Below are 20,328 nucleotides of genomic sequence, written 5' to 3' on the forward strand. Positions count from 1 at the left end.
CAGTTCAGCTCTTTTACCTCCTCATTTCTTCCATTCACTTTAGCTACTGTAACTGTATGCTAAACAGCTAGTTCCAGAGTCTCTTCTGACATCCATTTTGGTCTTTCCTTTCTTCTTAGTGATCTCTTGCTTTCTTCCTGTATGATGTTCTTGATGTCATCCCACAATTCTTCTGGTCTTTTGATAATTAGTGTCTAATACATCAAATCTGTTCTTGACATAGTCTCTAAATTCAGATGAGATATATTCAAGGTGATATGTTAGCTGTTGTGGACTTGTTTTCATTTTCTTTAACTTCAGCCTGGAGTTGCATATGAGCAATTGATGGTCTGTTCCACAGTCTGGCCTTTGTCTTGTTTTTGCTGATGATATTGAGCTTTTCCACCATCTTTTGATACATGTGTAGTCAATTTGATTGCTGTGTATTTCATCTTATGAGGCCCATGTGTAGAGTCATCTTTTATGTTGTTTAAAAAAGGTATTTGCAATAGAGAAGTCACTGGTCTTGCAAAATTCTATCACACAATCTTCATCATCATTTCTATCACCAACACGATATTCCAACTACTGATCCTTCCTCTTTGTTTCCAACCTTCTCATTGCCGTCACCAGTAATTACCTATGTATGATTGCATGTTTGATCAATTTCAGACTGAAGAAGTTGGTGGTGGTTCTGTGCTGTTGAGTCAGTTCCAACTCATAGCGACCCTGTACAGGGTTTCCGAGGCTGTAAATGTTTACGGGAGCAGAATACCTCATCTTTCTCCCATGGAACAGCTGGTAGTTTCAAACTGCTGACCCTAAGGTTTGTAGCCCAAGGAGCTCTGGTAGCGTAGTGGTTACGAATCGGGCTGCGAACCTTAAGACCAGCAGTTCGAAACTACCTGCCGCTCTGCGGGAGAAAGATGAGGCGTTCTGCTCCCGTAAAGATTTACAGCCTCGGAAACCCTGTACAGGGTCGCTATGGGTCGGAACCGACTCGACGGCACTAAACAACAACAACAACATACTACCAGAACTCCTTGAAGAAGTTGGTAGGATTCTTCAATTTCATCACTGACTATAGTGGATGGTGGGTAAATTTGACTAATGGTAGTATTAACTGGTCTTTCTTGTAGGTGTATGGATATTATCCTATTAAAGACAGAATTTTACTGCACAATAGATCTTCTTCTCCTTATAGAATTAGTAAATTTTATTTACAGCTTTCTTTCTTTTTTTTTTTTAAAAACATTTCAGCACATTATACAATTACATTTTCTCATTTTCTGACTTTCAAACAGTTACCATAAATGGGAATATATTTTTTAAATGATCAAATTACGTACATCCAAAATGAAACAGTTACACATGTTGTTGTTGTTGGGTGCTGTTGTAACAGTTCCAACTCATAGAGACCCTACATACAACAGAATGAAACACTGCCTGGTCCTGCACCATCCTCAAAATTGTTGCTATGCTTGAGCCCATTGTTTCTGCTACTATGTCAGTCCATCTCATTGGCTGTCTCTCTCTTTTTCACTGTCCCTCCACTTTAGCAAGCATGATGTCCTTCTCCAGGGATTGGTCCTTCCTGATCATGTGTCCAAAGTATTAGAGATGAAGTCTGGCCATCTTGGCTTCTAAGGAGCATTTTGGTTGTACTTCTTCCAACACAGATTTGTTTATTCTTCTGGCAGTACATGGTACCTTTAATATTCTTCTCTAACACCATAACTCAAATGCATCAATTCTTCTATGGTATTCCATATTCACTGTCTAACTTTCACATGCATATGAGGCTATTGAAAATATTATGACTTGGGTCAGAGATACTTTAGTCCTCAAATTGACATCTTTGCTCTTCAACACTTTAAAGAGGTCTTGTGCAGCAGATTTGCCTAAGGCAATATGTTGTTTGATTTCTTGATTGTTGCTTCCTTGAGTGTTGACGGTACATTGGAGCAAATTTAAGTCTTTGATAACTTCAATTTTTTCTCCATTTATCATAATGCTATTTATTTGTCCAGCTGTGAGGATTTTTGTTTTCTTTACATTGAGGCACAACCCATATTGAAGGCTGTGATCTTACACATATGACAATTAATTCACAAAGTACAATGTATTAGGACATGTCCTAAGAACTTAGGAATAGCCAGTCAGAGAAATCTGATCAAAATAGGAACCAGCTCTTTACTTATTAAAAAACAAACCTATCTAAACTTCCAAACCCGAAGTTTGAAAGTATTTATTGTACTCCATTGGAAGAAAGATAGAAAATGATAATTCAAACCTATCCAGCCTTAACACCCTTAATTCCCAGTACTGGTCTACCTCTCAAAATCCATAACTGAAGAACAAATATCTGTGTGTCAATCACCTAAATATCAAACACTTAATGCCAGTATGTACATAAAAAGGCAGAGTATTCATTCATTAACAAGCAAAACAAGTAGTCATTAAATATTCACACTGTTTCCCCAGCTCACCAGCCCTGACTGCAACCCTAGGTCTGCAACCCTTGTTACAAGGTGGCAGGCTATACACTTTATACATATGTATATGTGTGTGTGTGTGTACCTATACAGTGCTAAGTACAAACAGCTACTGACAGTCCTGGCAAAAATCCACTTTCAATTCAGGCTGTGACTCCTATGTCTTGGGATGGTTTTAGACTGTAAAACTGAAAAGTACTGCTAAAACCTTACTTCCCAAAGACAAAATTTGATCATATGTTCAGTTTAAACTTCTCAAAAAAAAAAAAAAAAAAAAAAAAGGCTATAATGTAAGTTTTTTAAAAAGCAGCCAACTGAGTGCAATTTCTCTGCCATTTGGCCAGGGTATTTCGTGGAAGTTTTTCTAATTGGACTAGAAAATTAATGGCACCTTCCAGTCATTCTTGTGTACGTTAATGTCCATGTTCAAGTTTCAGACTGTGTCAACAGAGAACTTACGTCAGGGGTCAGCTGTTTAGTAGCCTTAGCTGCCTCTGTGATGGACTTTCAATACAGGCCCTTTTCTTTTCTTACTAAAGCGTGACTAGAAGTTTTCTAAAAAGGGGGAGAGTCGTGAAAGAGCAAGGAAAGATGTTGTTGGAGCCCTGAACCATGTAACGCAAACCTCCTGTTAGACTAAAAGGCCATTATCTTTCTGGCTCACAGTTATGGTAATAATACAGGCTGGCCACCAAGGGAAACTGTAAATTCTAAATAGACCTTGAAATGTTGTTTTTTATGATAAATGTGATACCATTCCTCTTCAACTTGACATTTCCACATAGTAAATCATATGAATTTCTGATTCAAAGTGGCCAATACCAGTCAATTTCAGCTCACTAATCCCTAAGATATCAATCTCTATGCATTCCATTACATTTTTGACAACTTCCAATTTTCCTAGATTCATACTTTGTACATTCCACATTCCTATTATTAATGGATGCTTGCAAATGTTTCTCCTCATTTTGAGTTGTGCCCATCAGCAAATGAAAGTCCCCCAAATCTTGCTCCATTCACATCATTATTGTTGTTTACAAGGAACAGCTGGTGAGTGTTGAACCACCAACCTTGCAGTTCAAACCGACCTTGAAGTCAAGTGCTTATCCTATGGTGCCACACCAGGACACCTCACATCATCATGGTCAACTCTAGTTTGAGAAGGCAGTTCTTCCCTAGTCCTATTTTGAATGCCTTCCAACCTGAGGGGTTCATCTTCTGGCACTATATCTGACAATATTCTGTTGGTATTCGGAATGTTTTCATCTTCCAGCACTATATCTAATAGTGTTACACTGCTATTGATAATATTTTCAGTGGCTAAACATTCAGAAGTAATCTGCCTCTCCTTCTTCTTAGTCTAGTTTGAAACATCCACTGAAACCTGTCCACCATGGGTGATTGCTGGTATTGAAAATACCAGTGGCTTAACTTCCAGCATCACTGCAACACACAAGCCACCACAGTATGACAAACTGACAGATGAGTGCTAACTAAGTACTTTGAGCATCTTTTCCTGTCCTTATTTGCCATGTGTATGTCTTTTTTGGGGAAGTGCAGCATTCCCCCATGTTTTCATTAGGTGTTTTTTTCCCTATCACTGAGTTTTGAGAATTATGTTTGGATATTCTGGATATAAATTCTCTATCACATTATATGCTTTGCAAATATTTCCTACCAATTTTAAAATTATTTTTTCATTTTGTTAACATGGTCTTCTGAAAAGCAGAAGTTCTAATTTTTGATAAAATTCAATTTAGTAACTTTTTTATTAAATTACTTATGCTTTCTGTTTCTTACCTAAGAAATCTCCATCAAATCTAAAGTCACAAAGCATTTCTCTTGTTTTCTTCTTGATGTTGCCCTGTTTTAGATTATACATATAGGTCTATTATCTATTTTGAGTCATTTTTTGTATAAGGTACAAGATATTTATAAATGCTCATTTTTTTTGGGCATATGAATATCCAATTGTTCCAGTACCATTTGTTGAATAGACTCTCCTTTCTCCACTGAATTGGGTTTACAAGGTAATGAAAAATTAATTAGTCAAATATATTTGATTTATTTCTTCAGTTTTGCATTTCTATTATAGTTTTGGCAAAGATTATTGAAAGTACCATGGACTATCAGAAGATCAAATAAATGTGTTTTGGAAGAAATACAGCCAGAATGCTCCTTGGAATTATGTGACAAAGTCTTGCCATCCTTAGTTTCAAGGAGCATTCTGGCTTTACTTCTTCCAAGACACATTTATTTGTTCTTCTGATAGTCCATGGTATTACAATATATCTTTTTCACCAACACCACAATCAAAATGCATCAACTTTTCTTAGGTCTTCTTTATTTATCATCCAGCTTTTTTATGCATATGAGGTGACTTAAAATACCATGGCTTGGGTCAGACTCACTTTAGTCCTCAAAATGACATCTTTGCTCTTTAACACTGTAAAGAAGTTTTGTTTTTTGTTTTTTTTTTTGGTGTCAGATTTGCTCAATGCAATCAATATATAATTTGATTTCTTGACTGCTGTTTCCATGAGCATTGATTGTGGATCCAAGTAAAATGAAATCTTCAACAACTTTATCTTTTCTTTTTTGTCATGATGTTGTCTATTGGCCCCATTTTGAAGCTCTTTGTTTACCAACCCATGGTAACCACTTATTTGTTTTCCATGTTTATAATTTTGGCACTGTAGGATAAGTACTGGACTGCTAACCAAAAGGTTGGTGGTTCAAACCCACCGACCATTCCCTGGAAACACTATACAAGGTCACTATGAGTTGAACCAATTTGATGGCACTTAGCAACAACAACAACAGAATTTTATGTAAATGAAACTCTGTTGGTATATGACCATTTGAAGTTGGGATTTTCCCCTTCTTAGTATAATGCCTTTGAGATCCATACAAATCTTGACATATTTCATGAGTTCATTCCTCTTTATTGTTGAGCAGTATTCCATTGTACAGATAGGAAAACCAAGTGGATACCATGTGTGACTTCCCCTGACTTCACAAAGGAGAACGAGAATCAAACTCAAAATCAACCCAAGGTTGATTTCTATGAAATGGAGATAAGACATGCCTCCACCCTCCAACCTTCTTTACCCTATTCTGACACCAACCATACCTCCTACAGCACTCTCTGCTTCACATGTGGGTTCCATAATCCATTGCAGCAGCCACACAGAACTCATAACAATAATCATGATTATGGGGTTTATTAGGGAAGTGAACAGAGTACAGTTCAGAATCAAAACCAACTCAAGATGTAGCAGTTGTCCAGTTAGGAGTGCCTCTTGTCTGCCATATTGCAGGCATGCCTCACTCTTGTTTTCAGCTTCTCAGCCATGTGGTCCCTTAGCCTCTGTCTTGCTTGGGCACATGTTAGAAAGTTCTTTTAGCCAGTCTAGTGAGGTTGAACATCTTTGCCATCCACATATTCTCTTTGGTGAAATGTTTTTTCATGTCTGTTGCCTGTTTTGCAATTGGATTGTTTATTTCTTTAATGTTGAATTTTGAGAGTTCTTTATACAGTCTAGAAGAATCCTTTATAAAATATGTGATTTAAAAATATTTTTTGTCAATGTACCTTGCATTTCTATCATCCTAAGTAGGTCTTTCATAGAACAAAAGTTTAAAATTTTGATGATGTCCAATTTATCTTCTTTTTTTTTCCTTTTATGGATTGTGCTTTTTTTTTGTCATGTCCAAGAACTTTTTTTCATTTTTACAAGTATTATATCATTCTGGTGGCACTGTGGGCTAAGCATTGGGCTGCTAACAGTAAGGTCAGTGGTTCAATCAAAACCATCATGAAGCCTACAGGAGAAAGATGAGATTGCCTGTTCCCATAAGGCTTTGCAGTCTTGGAAATCCGAAGGAGCAGTCTGTCCTGTACGGTTGCTATGAGTGGGAATCAACTTGATGCCAGTGGGTTTATATCATTTTTAAAAAATGTGTATGCAATTTAATAAGTTTTTGCTAATAGTAATCATTTTCTAATCTTCCATTTGTTTAAGTATTTAAACAGAACAGGTTCTGAACTTTGTCTCCTATCCTTTGCATTTCCTGAAGCAGAAAAATAGGTCAAATTTACTGGAGTTGAATAAATGTATTGAAATTGAACACTGTCTTTTGAGCTTTGCTTACTTGTCTGTATTCCTGATGTTATTCAGTATCTTGCTGGCTCATAGTTTTAAGACTTTTATTAAAACTTTTTAGTTATGTTCATCAATTCACACTGCGGGAAACAGGCAACTCTTACACATCCATTTCAAGCTTTCTTGTTGTTTGTCCATGTTTCTTTTCTATCTTGTGGTTTAAGAAGCACCTCAATGGCCATTACTACTCAGAGAGGTTCCCTAACACCCCTGGTTGTATTAAGGTTTTGGCTTTATTCTTTCTTATCACAATTATTGCAGCTCAGTAGTACCCTGCCTGCCCCTCATTCTTTCCTGGTGAGTTCTTCCTAGTGAGTTCTTTATGAGGGCCAGAACTATGTTGTTATTGTTCTATATACTGCACATATCTGAACTTGGCAGTATACCTAACACTAGTTGGGTTTGCAGTAAACATTTGTTGAAAGTAAGTATGTTGTTGTTAAGTACCACTGAATCAGCTACGACCTATAGCAACCCTGTATAGGATTTCCAAATAAGCAGATGGTGAGTTTGAACCACTGATTTTGTGGTTCAAACTTACTTTGCAGTTCAGCGCATTAACCCATAGTGCCACACCAAGACTCCTCAAACTGTTATCTTTTCTCTCCACTTGAGGACTACAAAACCAAAAACAAACACACACATAAAACAAAAGAAGAAAGCACCCAAATTCTTTGTAAACAAATTTGCATATCACACACTTCCCCAGCACACTTCACAGGCTTCTTAAAACCAGCCTCTTTCTGCAGGAAATAGAACTGTTTTTTTCAATAATCTCATAGTTGACTCAAGAAAAACCTAGGCCTACTTACAATCTGAGTTTCCCACACAGGTTAAAAGGCTGGTTTTGAGTGGTATGTGAAGTGTCCTGTGGAGGTGCGTGGTATGAAAATTAACATTAAAAAGATTAGTCACTTTCTTAGTCACTACTGCTTTCTAAACAAAAAAACTGTGTCTCAATCCGCTGTGTCATATGCAGTCCTGTTAAAAAGTTAGGAGCTCGGGAAGGGTGAATACCTTAGTGTTGTTATCATTTGGTGTTATGGATAGATTATTTTTTGAGTATTCAATTTTTTTTAATGCAGTAAATAGGAGGAATTTATGTCCAATCGTAGGCTTTCTACCTCCTCTGTACCGTGGATTTTTGAAATGAACATAATTCTTACTTTAATATTAATTGTACGCTCTAAGTTTCTTTGACGTCCAAATCACGAATTATTTATTTTTGGGTTCAAGGGATAGGGGGTGGACAGTGATAAGTCTAAGACTTGAGTAAACAGAATTAGTTCCTTTGTGGTTCCACCTGGGATCTATCTAAGGTTGTAGGAAACGACCCTGTCTTGCTTTTAAGCTACTGTGTGCCAGATACTGCACATATGTTTTACCATACGTATTTGCATTTTTACAGCCATGAAAGAGTGTATCTCAAGTTCAATATCTTGCCTTGAGACAGCTCTGGGATTCCCACTCACTTAACTGCGCCCTTATCACCGTGCCCCGGACACTCCCTTCTCCGCCTTTATTGGCCGCTCTTTGCTCTATCCAGGTCACCCAGGGTGATGGTAGGGGTGTCTGTTGTACTCTGGCCTGAAAAGGTGCGACGGGCTCCTGTATGAATTACCACGCTCACGCTGTCGGCCTGGTCATCCCACCACCTCCCTGTGTAGCCTAGATTGCCGGCGAGACTAGAAAACCATAGAGACGACAGCCCAGAGCGTCTCTTTGCTCGTAGAAGAGAGTTGACGCCGCGTTGCTGGGCGGGGCCTACTGGGAGCCGAAGGAGGGGTGGAGGAGGGTGAAGCCGGGAAAGGACGGGCTGGCAGGCCTTGCAGCGCCCCGCAGCGGTCACGGCCGGAAGCGGTCGCGTCGGCCCTGCGGCGCTTGAGCCTTGACGCACGGAGCGAGAGAGCTAGAACGAGAGAGAAAGGGGCAGAAATGGCGGCTCCGCTCAGCTCCCGCTGAGGAGGGCGAAGCCGGCGGAGGGGCTGTGTGCCTGTGTGAAGCATCATTCTCGCCTCTCGCTACCTGCCTTCTCACGCCGACTTCCTTTCCTCTATTTTACTCTCGCCTGTCCTCGTCCGCGCTTTGCAGAGTCCGGGCCGGCTCGTCTCTCGCGGGCCGACTCAGCACCACTGGCCCTGAGTGCCCGGCCAGTGGACCGGCTACTCGTCTCTTCTGGGCGCGGCAGCCGCGTCGTGGATCCCGTACCCCTGGCCGGACCATGGTGAACACCCGGAAGAGCTCTCTGCGCCTTCTCGGGTCCAAGTCGCCTGGGCCTGGGCCTGGGCCTGGGGCCGGAGCAGAGCCTGGGGCGACCGGAGGCAGTAGCCATTTCATCTCCTCTCGGACCCGTTCCTCCAAGACCCGCGCTGCCAGCTGCCCTGCCTCCAAGGCCGGGGGAAGCGGCGGCGTCGCTCTGGACGAGGCCCGGGTAAGAGCGCGGCGGCCCGTGTCCGGAGGCTTGGAAGTCTCGGCCCGGCCGCCGGTGCTTTGTCTGGCCGGGCTGGGGGCAGGAAGCCACTCGGGCAGCTGGAGACGGGGTCTGCGGGTGCAGTGGAGGGTGTCACCGGGCTAGGAAGGGTCGCGACAGTTTTGTTGCCCAGGCTCTTTTGTGTAAAGAACAGAACTTGGGTCCGCGAGGAGAGGGCTTTGAAGACCTTTGCCGGGGGCATTAAAACAGTCTTTCTTTACCCTTGTCCTGCCTCGGAGGGGGATTCTCGGGGAGCAAGAGCGAAGGGCCGGGAATCCCTTGGTGGAAAGACTGGAGAGGAGAAGTGAAAGTTTTCAGCGGTGTCAAACCCTTCTTGAAAGTGTGTCAGCTCTTGTCAGTGTCTAACTTCAGCTTACTCTCAAACTGTTTGGGGGTGGTTCAAGTTGGTGAGGAAGTGAACAGAGTGCTCCAGTTGGCAGCTAGACAGGGATGCTGAAAAAAGTTTGTAGCTGCTGCTGTTGACACCAAGTTTAAAAACGAAATTGACGCGATTGCCTCTCCAGGCAGGAGAGATCCCATAGGATATTGTAGTTTCTGTCTTGTAGATCCAGCTAGCTAAGCAAGGATCTTGTAGAGAAAGAGCTTTCAGGTCACAAAGGGGGCATGAAAGAAATTTGTCGAGTATTTTTGGGTAGTAGGCATTCATACCCCAAATGTGTATGGCTACTTGGATGTCTGCATTTTTGTTCTGGGAATAGTTCACAAAAAGTGAAGTAACATCGCAGTTGCAAAAGTGGTATTGAATAAATGCGTGCTGGCAGTTTTTGAAGTGTTGGAAAACTCTTGAAATTTTATTGCCTACAGTGTAAAACTTAAGCCAGATGATCACTTTAAATGAGTTCCGTGTTGTTATGAAATTGGTTTTAAATTCAGAAGTCTGTTGCTACTTTCTAGAAAGACGCTAACTTAACTGGAAGTGCTTTGACAGGGAAATGTTTTTCATCTAAAAAGTCTTTAAATCCACACCATTTTGTTATTTTCATGGGGAAAAGCAACTTTTATGTTCTATAGGGTCTACAAGTTTGCTTTGTTTTTTCTCTTTGTGCCCTATAGGCTGTTCTGACATGAATAAGAATGAATCTAGGCAAATGCAACAGTAATTTTACCATATTACTCTGAACTGGAGAATGTTTTTAAAATTCTGCCTTAGTGGAATATTTTGGGGCTTACCAATGTCTTAGGTTGAAATAAGAAAGTTAAATCTGAACATTGTGCAAACTATTCAGCATAAGTATTCTGAAGACTAGGCAAAAAAATGTGCAAGGTTCTTGAGTTTCTGAAGCTGTCTTAAAAATATTAAACTAAAAGTAAATTTAAGCAAAGTTCTGCCTGCTATACTTAAGTACAAATCAGTATCTAGAATGTGAGCATTTAATTGTATCCTGCTACAACTGGCCAGTCTATTAGAGAAGTGTCTAACATCTGAAGCAGTTCTCTCTCTGTCACTGATCAGTTTGTGGTTCCATTTTTGAATTCATGGATAGCATGCTGTTCTTACTCCCTGAGGAATAAGGTGAGGTAATTTGTCAAGCAGCTGTTATGGGGATGTTAAAAGGCAAGGAATCAATAATGTAGAAATGAACATTTGGAAGCTTTTAAATTGCTAGAAGAATGATAGCTATTAGAACTCTTTCTAGGGGGATTCTAATGAAACTATGTTTTAAGGACCTCTTACAAATGCTTGAAAACCATAATAAGAGGCTAATGAAGATTTCCTTTGAAATATTTGTTTTTCTGTTTTAAGATTAGTGCTATCCCTCTAGTAGATTGGTGGAATGATCTAGTCGGTTTGTCAGAGATTTTAGAGATTTACTAATTATACACAGTGATTGGTCTTTTATGATGAGTTGTAATTCTACTGTGTTTATTAAGTTTTTGGACTATACAGAGACAACATTTCTTTGTGTATGTTTTTGAAGAGGACTGATGTGAGCGCGGTAAGCTCTTCTGGTAAAGTTGGTTTGATGTCATAGGAGTTTAGTTGTCTTCTAGGTGTACATAAAGTACCCTTGATGGCAATGGAGTCTTAATAGATATTTGCTAGTGTCTTAAAGTTTTATTTGACAGAAAAAGTGATTGCTCATGCTATTGCTTCAGGAAACTCTGATATTTGTATGAAGAAATGTATTCTTTGTAGAAATATAATGGAGGATTTTTTCCTTCACTTTTGCACAGCTGTTCACTTAACCCTTTATGCTCCCCCCTTTTTTTTCCATAATGACTTCACTATATCTACAGACATTTGATTTGTTCTTAAAAGCTGTAGTACCAAAAACTGTACCTATAGTTTTGCCTTTTCCCCATGTAGAATATTTGTATTATAGGGGAATGTTTCCTAAGATTTACTTAGCATTTAATTTGTACCAGGTACTGTTTAATCCTGTCTCATTTAATCCTTGCAACAGCCCTTTAAGGCAGATGATGATGCCCCCATTTTATAACTGAGGAAACTAAGTGGCTAGGGAGGTTAAATGGCTTGTAGAAGGCAACATGTAAACAGTAAGGGTAATATATAAATCTAGCTTGATCTTCCTCACTTGTGTATCATACTTTATATCATATCATATCATCATGTATGTATATTGTATTGCCTCATCTCTGTTTCTTTATTTCAGTACTCTTTGATGCTCTTTAAACAGTAGTTTATACCAGTATCTGAAAAAGTAAAGAAGGAACTGCTTACAGTCAGGAAATATAATGTGTGTAGACTCGACTATCTGACATTGTGGTGTCCAGGATTGTATTGGAACCAAAGTGGGAACAGTAGCCTATCGGGGTATGAACTAGAAGACATTGGTTTTCATTAATAGATTGATGCCTGATTTCCCTGGGTTGCTTTGGGAGTTTAGGGAGAGAAGCAAGCCTGTTGTATAGAGATTATTGTTGTTAATATTTTTGATTCCCATTATTTTAAAGATGTCCTTGGGGAAAAATCCTTATGAGGTGACTTAAGTTTGGTACCTTTTGGTACTGCCTTTTTTTCTGCTTGGTGATATGGAAATATCAGTGTATACATTTAATTTCATGCTCTATAGAGGAGATAAATGTTTTCCGTATGGAAAAAAAGGTGTGACTCTCTTGTAATGATATTATGTAATAGTTACATATGAAGATTGTTATTGTTGGTTGTGATTCCGACTCTTGGTGATTTTATGTGTGCAGACTAGAATTGCACTCCATAGAGTTTTCAAGACTGTGACTTTTTGGAAGCAGATTGCCAGGCCGGTCTTCCAAGGTGCCTCTGACGGGTTTGGATTGCTAATCTATCAAGTTTGTAGTCCAGTGCTTAAACATTCTTGCCAACCAGGGACTGCCATATATAACGAAGATGTTGTGTGAAGGTTAGTTGATTTCAACTTGTAGTGATTCTGTGGAACAGAGTAGAACTACATTACAGGATTTCCTAGGCTGACATTTTTGCAGGAGTAGATAGGCCTTTTTCCAGTGAGTGGCTGGTAGGTTCCCACCTTTTGGTTAGCAGTTGAACGCTTTAACCTTTGCACCACCAGGGCTTCCAATCTACCAATTTTGTTGCTGTTAAGTGCCAGTGAAAATTAAAATAAGAAGCAAACTATTTCTTTTGAATCGATTCCAGCTCAAGCGACCTTATAGGAATCTTCCCCACAGTTTCCAAGGGCTGTAATCATTAGGGAAGCAGACCACCAACCACTAACCCTTCAGTTTTCAGCAGAACTCTTCACCACAGTGCCACCAGAACTCATTAGTAATAATACATGCTAGTAAGAGACATACTAGTAAATTAAACATGTTTAGCATTATTAGTTTGTATTCTGGGACCCAAAATAGGATCTTGGAAACAGTGGTGTTTCAGATACTATGAAATGTACATATTCTCTAATCTTGGCCAGACAGAAATTTGGAGATAATCTAGAACCTAGCGTTTGATGGAGAGGCTTAATTGTTCATTCAATAAGTGTTAAGCAGCTACTACACTAAAACGTGACCCAATACAAGGTTTCTGAGAGGTGGCGCCACACTAGGTAGGTAGGTTTGTTGTTGTTGAGTGCCATCCAGACAATTCCGACCCATAGTGATCCTGCATAGGGTTTCCAAGGAGTGGTTGGTGAGCTTGAACCACCAACTTTGTAGTTCAAACCAACCTTGCAGTCCAGCACATTAACCCACAGCACCACACTAGGACTCCTGGTAGGTAGGCTTAGTGATAGAAACATAAGTGGCGCTGTGGACTAATGCCCACAAAGTTGGTGGTTCAAGCTCACCAGCTGCTCTTTGGAAACCCTATATGGGGCCTCTATGGGTCAAAACTGACTCGACAGCACTTAACAACAGCAACAACTGTAGGATTAGAGCGCTGGACTTGCTAACTGCTAGGTTGGCAGCTCAAACCTACCAGCTGCTCCTCGGGAACTCTATGCAGGGTCGCTGTGAGTTCAACACTAAAATGATAAGCCCTGTTGGTGTACTGGTTAAGTGCTTAGCAGCTAACTGAAAGCTTAGCAGTTTGAACCCACCAGCAGCTCCTTCATGGGAGAAAGATGAGGCATTCTGCTTTTGTAAAGATTATAGCCTTGGAACTGTCTAGGGCAGTTCTACTCTATCTTATACGGTTGCTATGAGTAGGAATCAACTTCGTGGCAATACGTTTGACACTAAAATATATGCGCCAGGTAGGCATGCATACAGTGGTTCACTGGTTAGGGCTTCCATGTTGCAAAAGTCAGGTAGGCACCATTCATACAATGCTATTGTTAGTTTCTGTTAGCTACAATTTATGGTGTTCCCACATGAGCAGAATAACATATTACTTGGTCCTGTATCATCTTTATGATTGTTGGTATGTTTGATATTTAGTCCATAGCTTCCAGCATTATAACAGCACACAATGAGTCACTTGCTATGAGTAGAATTGGAGCCTCCTTGCGTGTGTATATATGAGGTTGTTGGTGGTTCAGTGGTGGAATTCTCAGCTTCTAATCAGTAGACACAGGTTTGATTCCTGGCCAATGCACCTTGTGTGCAGCTATTACCTGTATTGTCAGTGGTGACTTGTATGTTGCTCTGATGTTGAACAGGGTCTAGTGACGCTTCCAGACTTAAGGTGGACTGAGAAGAAAGGCCTGGCGATCTTCTGAAATATCAACCCTGTGGATTACAGTGGCCTGATCCATAGCATGTGGTTCTGTTGTTCATGGGCTTGTTGTGTATAGGTTGACTCAGTGGCAGCTAACAGGAACAACTGAGGTGTTGCTAGCTAGGTACCATCGAGTTGGTTGCAACTCATAGTGACCTTATGTTTAGCAGAGTAAAACATTGCCTTTCTCACAGTCATTTTTATGTTTGGGCCAATTATTGCAGCTCCTATGTTAATCCATCTTATTAAGGGGCTCCCTTTTTCCCTCTAACCTTCTATTTTAACAAGCATAATGCGTTTTTCTAGTAATTTGTGTTTCCTGATGATGTGTCCAAAATAAGCCAGACAAAGTCTTGCCATCCCTACTTCTAAAGAACATTTTGGTTGTACTTCCCCTATGACAGACTTGCTTGTTTTTCTGATGGTCAGTGATATATTCTTTATTCTTTACTCACGCCACAGTTTGTGCTAATTATACTTTGGTCTTTTTTCTTGTCAAGCTTTCTCATGCGTAAGCAGTGATTGAAAATATCATGGCTTAGGTCAGGTGCACCCTTGTCCTCAAAGTGACTATTGGTGTTTTAACATTTTAAAAGAGCTCTTTTGCTGCAGATTTGCCCAGAGCAATACATTGTTTGCTCTTTTTTTGACTGCTATTTACATGGGCACTGATTGTTGATCCAAGAAGAATGAAAATTTTGACAACTCCAATTTCAGTGCCATTTAGCTTGCTTATTGATTAAGTTATAAGGAGTTTCATTTTCTTTATGCCAGATATAATCTACACTAAAGAGTCTAATCTTTTTTTTTTTTTAAAGTTTTTATTGTGAATTGAGTGATAGTTTGCATGGGAGAATTTCGATTTTACCCTCATCCTATTGTATTTCATTTCATTGCAATGATTACAGTTTCCTCCATTCATCATCAGTTATCATTCAACAGTATTTGCTTTTATTCCCTCTTTTTTTAAATTTTCATTTTTTGGATGTACACAAAAACACTCAGAAATATATAATTATTTAAACTACAAAAGGACGCATGCTGCAAGCCTGTCTTCTGGCTGCCAGCACACAGCCTTTCTCTTTCCATGAATCTAGGGTCCTCAGATGCTCTATCTCTTCATGTCCCCATCTCTACCTCCATCTCTGGTGTTGCTGCTTCTCTGGATGTTGTTGTTGTTGTTAAGTGCCGTCGAGTCGGTTTCGACCCATAGCGACCCTGAATAGGGTTTCCGAGGCTGTAAATCTTTACGGGAGCAGATCGCCTCATCTTTCTCCCGTGGAGCAACTGGTAGTTTCGAACTGCTGACCTTCCGGTTCGCAGCCTCTGGATAGGGTCCCGTATTCTGCTCATGTTCATCTTCCTTGATGGTCCTAGGGTCCTTTGTTTCTGGACTGTGACATTAACTACTCCCCCTTTTTGTTAAAAACCCTTTACAGTGTGACAATCTCAATTATTCATGATAACAGTTACTCACTATTGAATCATAAGAATCTTATCCCCATCTCCTTTCACCAGACCCTTCTAGACAAGATGAAAAGTATTCAGTGGGGATTCTACCTCCCCCTGCACACTCTGAAACTAAACTCTCTTTTGAAAACTTGTAAGCAAGTCACTTTGTGCCTTTATAGGCCCCCCCACCCCCTTTTTAGGTAACCAGTGTCTAAGTTGCCCTCCCAATCAACCCTGTGTACAGAGAGGATGGGAATGATCCTTGATATGAAGATTTGTTCCCTCTCAGTATTTTAAGCTATTACCTCCATAAGTATAGGTCAAGTTCATCAAATTGTAGCAATTTACACTTGTTTCCTTTATCAAAATATTTTTATCTTCCTCTAGTCGAGTTCTGATCATCCAGCCATCGAAACTAGGTCAAATGGGTACTATCTGCAAGTTTGGGCGTGAAGGGTCTAATCTTTTACCTTCATCAGGCAGTGCTGCTTTAAGTGGTCTTCTCATTCAACAAGTAAAGTTGTGTCATCTGCGTATCACAGGTTGCTAATGAGTCTTCCTCCAGTCCTGATGCTTCATTCTTCTTCATATAGTCCAGTTTCTTGGATTTTTTTGATCAACATACAGGTTGAATAAGTATGGTAAAAGAATGCAATGCCGACTCACACCTTTCCTGATTTTAAACCACACAGTTTAAATGACTCCATATTCAGGTTCCACATGAGCATAATTATGTGTTCTAGAATTCCCATTCTTAGTAATGTTGTCCAGAATGTGTTATCCATAAATGAATGCCTTTGCATTGTTAATAAAACACAAATAAATGTATTTTTGGTATTCTCTGCTATCAACCAAAATCCTTCTAACATCTGCAATGATAGCTCTTATTCCAGGTCTAATTTAGAATCCAGTTTGAATTTCTGGCACTTCGCTGTTGATGTTTCACTGTAATAGTTTTTGATTTATTGCCAGAAAATTTTTATTTGTGTATGATTGGGCTGTTCTCATGGTCAGCAGTTCAGAACTACCAGTGGTTCTGCGGGAGAAAGATGAGGCTTTCTGCTCCCGTAAAGATTTATAGCCTCAGAAACCCTCTGCAGGATTGCTGTGAGTTTGAACTGACTCCACGGCACATAACCACCACCATCATGATATTGATGATAAAAAACAAAAACAAATCACTGTGATTGAGTTAGTTCCAACTCACAGTTACCCTATGGGACAGAGTGAAACAGCCCCATAGGGTTTCCAGAGCTGTGAATTTGTGGAAGCAACTGTGTCATCTTTTTTCCACTGAGCAGCTGATGTGCTCAAACCTCTGACCTTTTGTTTAGCAGTCCATTGCTGAAACCACTGTACCACCAGGGCACTGATATTAATGATAACTATTCAATAACTTTTGATTCTCTTGGATCACTTTTCTTTGGAATGGACACAAATGTGAATCTCTTCAGTCAGTTGACCAAATAGCTGTCTTTCACATTTCTTGATATAGACCAGGGAGTGTTTCCAGCACTGCATCCTTTATTGAAAGATCTCAGTTTATTCTATCAATTTCTGTAGGCCTGTTTTTCCCGAATGTTTTTTAGTATACTTTGGATTTTCCCCATCCGTACCATCAGTTCTTGATCATATGCTACCTCTTGAAGTGGTTGAGCATTGACCAATTTGTTTTGGGACAGTGACTCTCTATATTCCTTCCATCATCATCTTTTTTAAAAGCTTTTATTGTGTATTAGGTGAGTGAAGGCTTACAGACAGATCATTAGTTTTACATTCAGCAAATCATTGTAATGATTACAATCCTCTCTATGTACCCTTGTTGTTGTTGTTAAGTGCCGAGTTGATTCCAACCCATAGCGACCCTGACATCAGTCTCTGTTACTTTTTGTGTGTGTGTGTGTGATGTACACATTCCACATTAAAAATATATATTGGTTTAAATGTCCAAAGGGCATATTTTGCAAGCCATCCTCCTGCCCCCAGGCACACTGCCTTTCTCAGTCCATGGGTCTGTTGTCCTTTGCCGCTCTGTCTCTCTATGCCATTGCCTCTGCCACCATCTCTGTTGTTACTGCTTTTCTGGTTAGGATCCTTTGTTCCTTTAATGTTCTTCTCTCTTGATGATCCTAGGGTCCTCTGTTCCTGAAATGGCAGATTCACTTCCCCCTTTTCTTTGCACCTCTTCCATATTTACAGTTGTGACAGTTGCCATTAGACCTGATAACAACTCACAATTGAATAATAAAATCCTATCTCCCTCATTACCAGTCCCATCTGGACAAGAGGAAAACTATTCAGTAGGGTTTCTGTCTTACTCCCTTCATTCTGACACTGAGCACCCTCATGAAAGCTTGTAAGCCAGCCACTTCATTCCTTTGTTGTTGTTGTTAAGTGCTGTCAAGTCGATTCCGACTCACAGCAACCCTGTATAGAGTTTCCAAGGAGTGGCTGGTGAGCTTGAATCACTGAACTTGCAGTTCAAACCAACCTTGGAATCCAGTACATTAACCCACAGTGCCACACCAGGACTCCTTGCACCTTTATGTTGTTGTTGTTAAGTGCCGTCGAGTCGGTTCCGACCCATAGCGACCCTGTACAGGGTTTCTGAGGGTGTAAATCTTTACGGGAGTAGAAAGCCTCATCTTTCTCCCGCGGAGTGGCTGGTAGTTTCGAACCGCTGATCTTAAGGTTCGCAGCCTGATTCGTAACCACTACGCTACCAGAGCTCCTTGCGCCTTTATAGTACCCCAATATTTATAGCTGAAACCTTTAGTTGCCTGTTCCTATCAACTCAGTATACTGAGGATTCATGCTTGATCCTTGATATGAAGAATCCTTCCCTGTTTGGTTGGAGTTTTGGGCAACTTCTTCCATAATCAAAGATACAGTTGATCAGATTGTAGCAATTTACACTTGCTTCCTGTATCTTACTTCTTTATCATCATCTGGTTGAATTTTGGTTGGCAAGCTATCCAAGCTAGGTCAAATGGGTACTGTTTGCAAGTTTGGGAGTTCTCACATGCCTCCCCCTCTCCAGACCAGCTGGCTGCTTCACTGTTAACTCTAGTCCCCAGTGGCTAGGTCAGTGTCCTCAGGCTCAGTAGTTCACACATCTTCCTGAACTTGAAACCAGCCAGCCCTTCCTCTTCTCTCTCTCATCTCAAGGTCATTAGGCATCTACCTACCTTCTTCTTTTGATACTTCCTGCGCTGTTCAATATTTTGCCCTTCAACATTGCAAGTCGAGGCTTGAATTTTTTCTTCAGTTCTTTCAGCTTGAGAAATGCTGAGCCTAGTTCTTTCCTTCTGTTTTCTTAACTCTTGGATTTTGTATACTCATTGTAGTACTTGTTTTCTCAGACTGCCCTTTGAGAATCTTGTATTCAGCTCTTTTTGTTCACCTCTTTTATTTCATCATTTCTTCCATTAGCTTTAGGTACTTTATGTTCAAGAGTGAGTTTCAGAGTCTCTTTTGATATCCATTTTGGTGTATTCTTTCTTTCTGTTCTTTTTTAGTGACTTTTTGCCGCTTGTATGCTGTCCTTGATGTCATTCTACAACTTTTCTGGTCTTCTGTCATTAGTAGTGTTCATTGCATCAAATCTACTCTTGAGATGGTCTCTTAATTCAGGTGGGATGTATTGAATGTTGGTACTAGTGTTAATTTTTCTTCAGGTTCAACTTGAGCTTCATGTGAGCAGTTGGTCATCTCTCTACAGTCAGCTCTGGACCTTGTTCTGGCTGATGATACTGAACTCCATGGTCTCTTTCCTCGGATGTAGTCAGTTTGATTCTATATATTCCATTTGGTAAGGTCCACGTATACAGTTGCAGTTTGATGGTAGTGGCTATGTGTCGTGTAGTCGATTTCTACTCATAGCAAACCCTCTACAGGGTTTCCAATGCTGTTAATCTTTATGGGGGCAGAAAGCCTCATCTTTCTCCTGCGGAACAGCTGGTAGTTTCGAACTGCTGACCCTGAGGTTAGCAGCCCAATTTGTAACCACTATGTTTTATGTAAAATGGTATTTTCAGTGAATAGGTCTTTGGGTTTGCATAATTTTATCATATGATCTCTGGCATTGTTCCTGTCACCAAGGTTGTATTTTCCAACTAATGCTCCTTCTTTATTTCCAACTTTCGCTTTCCAATCACAAGTAATTGATACACCTTGATTGCATGTTTGATCAATTTCAGATAGTTGTTGTTGTTAGGTGCCATCAAGTTGGTACAAACCCATAGCGACCTTATTGAATGTTGGTACTAGTGGACTTATGCACAGCAGAACGAAACACTGCCCGATCCTGGGCCTACCTCACTACTGTTGCCACGCTTGAGTCCATCGATGCTGTTGCTTGTCCAATCCATCTCATTGGAGGTCTTCCTCTTCTCTGACCCTCCACCTTACCAAACATGATATCCTTCTCCAGCAACTGGTCCCTCCTGACAATGTGTCCGAAGTATGAGAGACGATGAAGTTTGGCCATCCTGGCCTCCAAGGAGCACTCTGTTGGTACTTTTGGCAGCCCATGGCACTTTCAATATTCTTCTCCAACACCATAACTCAAAAGCATCAATTCTTCTACGGTCTTCCTTATTCACTGTCAAGCTTTCGCATCCATATGAGGTT

General features: G+C 40.3%; 1 protein-coding gene across 2 annotated transcripts in view; it reads left to right on the top strand.

Moving 5' to 3' along the window:
- Window positions 1–8,511: 8,511 nt before the first annotated feature.
- Window positions 8,512–20,328, top strand: part of ATAD2B (ATPase family, AAA domain containing 2B) — a 235,328-nt gene continuing 223,511 nt past the window's right edge. For both annotated transcript variants that reach the window (XM_006835245.1, XM_006835246.1), the window contains exon 1: window positions 8,512–9,071. In XM_006835245.1, the coding sequence (XP_006835308.1) occupies window positions 8,862–9,071 (210 nt within the window). In that variant the 5' untranslated portion in view covers window positions 8,512–8,861. The remainder of the gene's footprint in view (window positions 9,072–20,328) is intronic.

This window comes from Chrysochloris asiatica, unplaced genomic scaffold (genome assembly GCF_000296735.1).
Source record: "Chrysochloris asiatica unplaced genomic scaffold, ChrAsi1.0 scaffold00016, whole genome shotgun sequence".
Lineage (NCBI taxonomy): Eukaryota > Metazoa > Chordata > Mammalia > Afrosoricida > Chrysochloridae > Chrysochloris > Chrysochloris asiatica.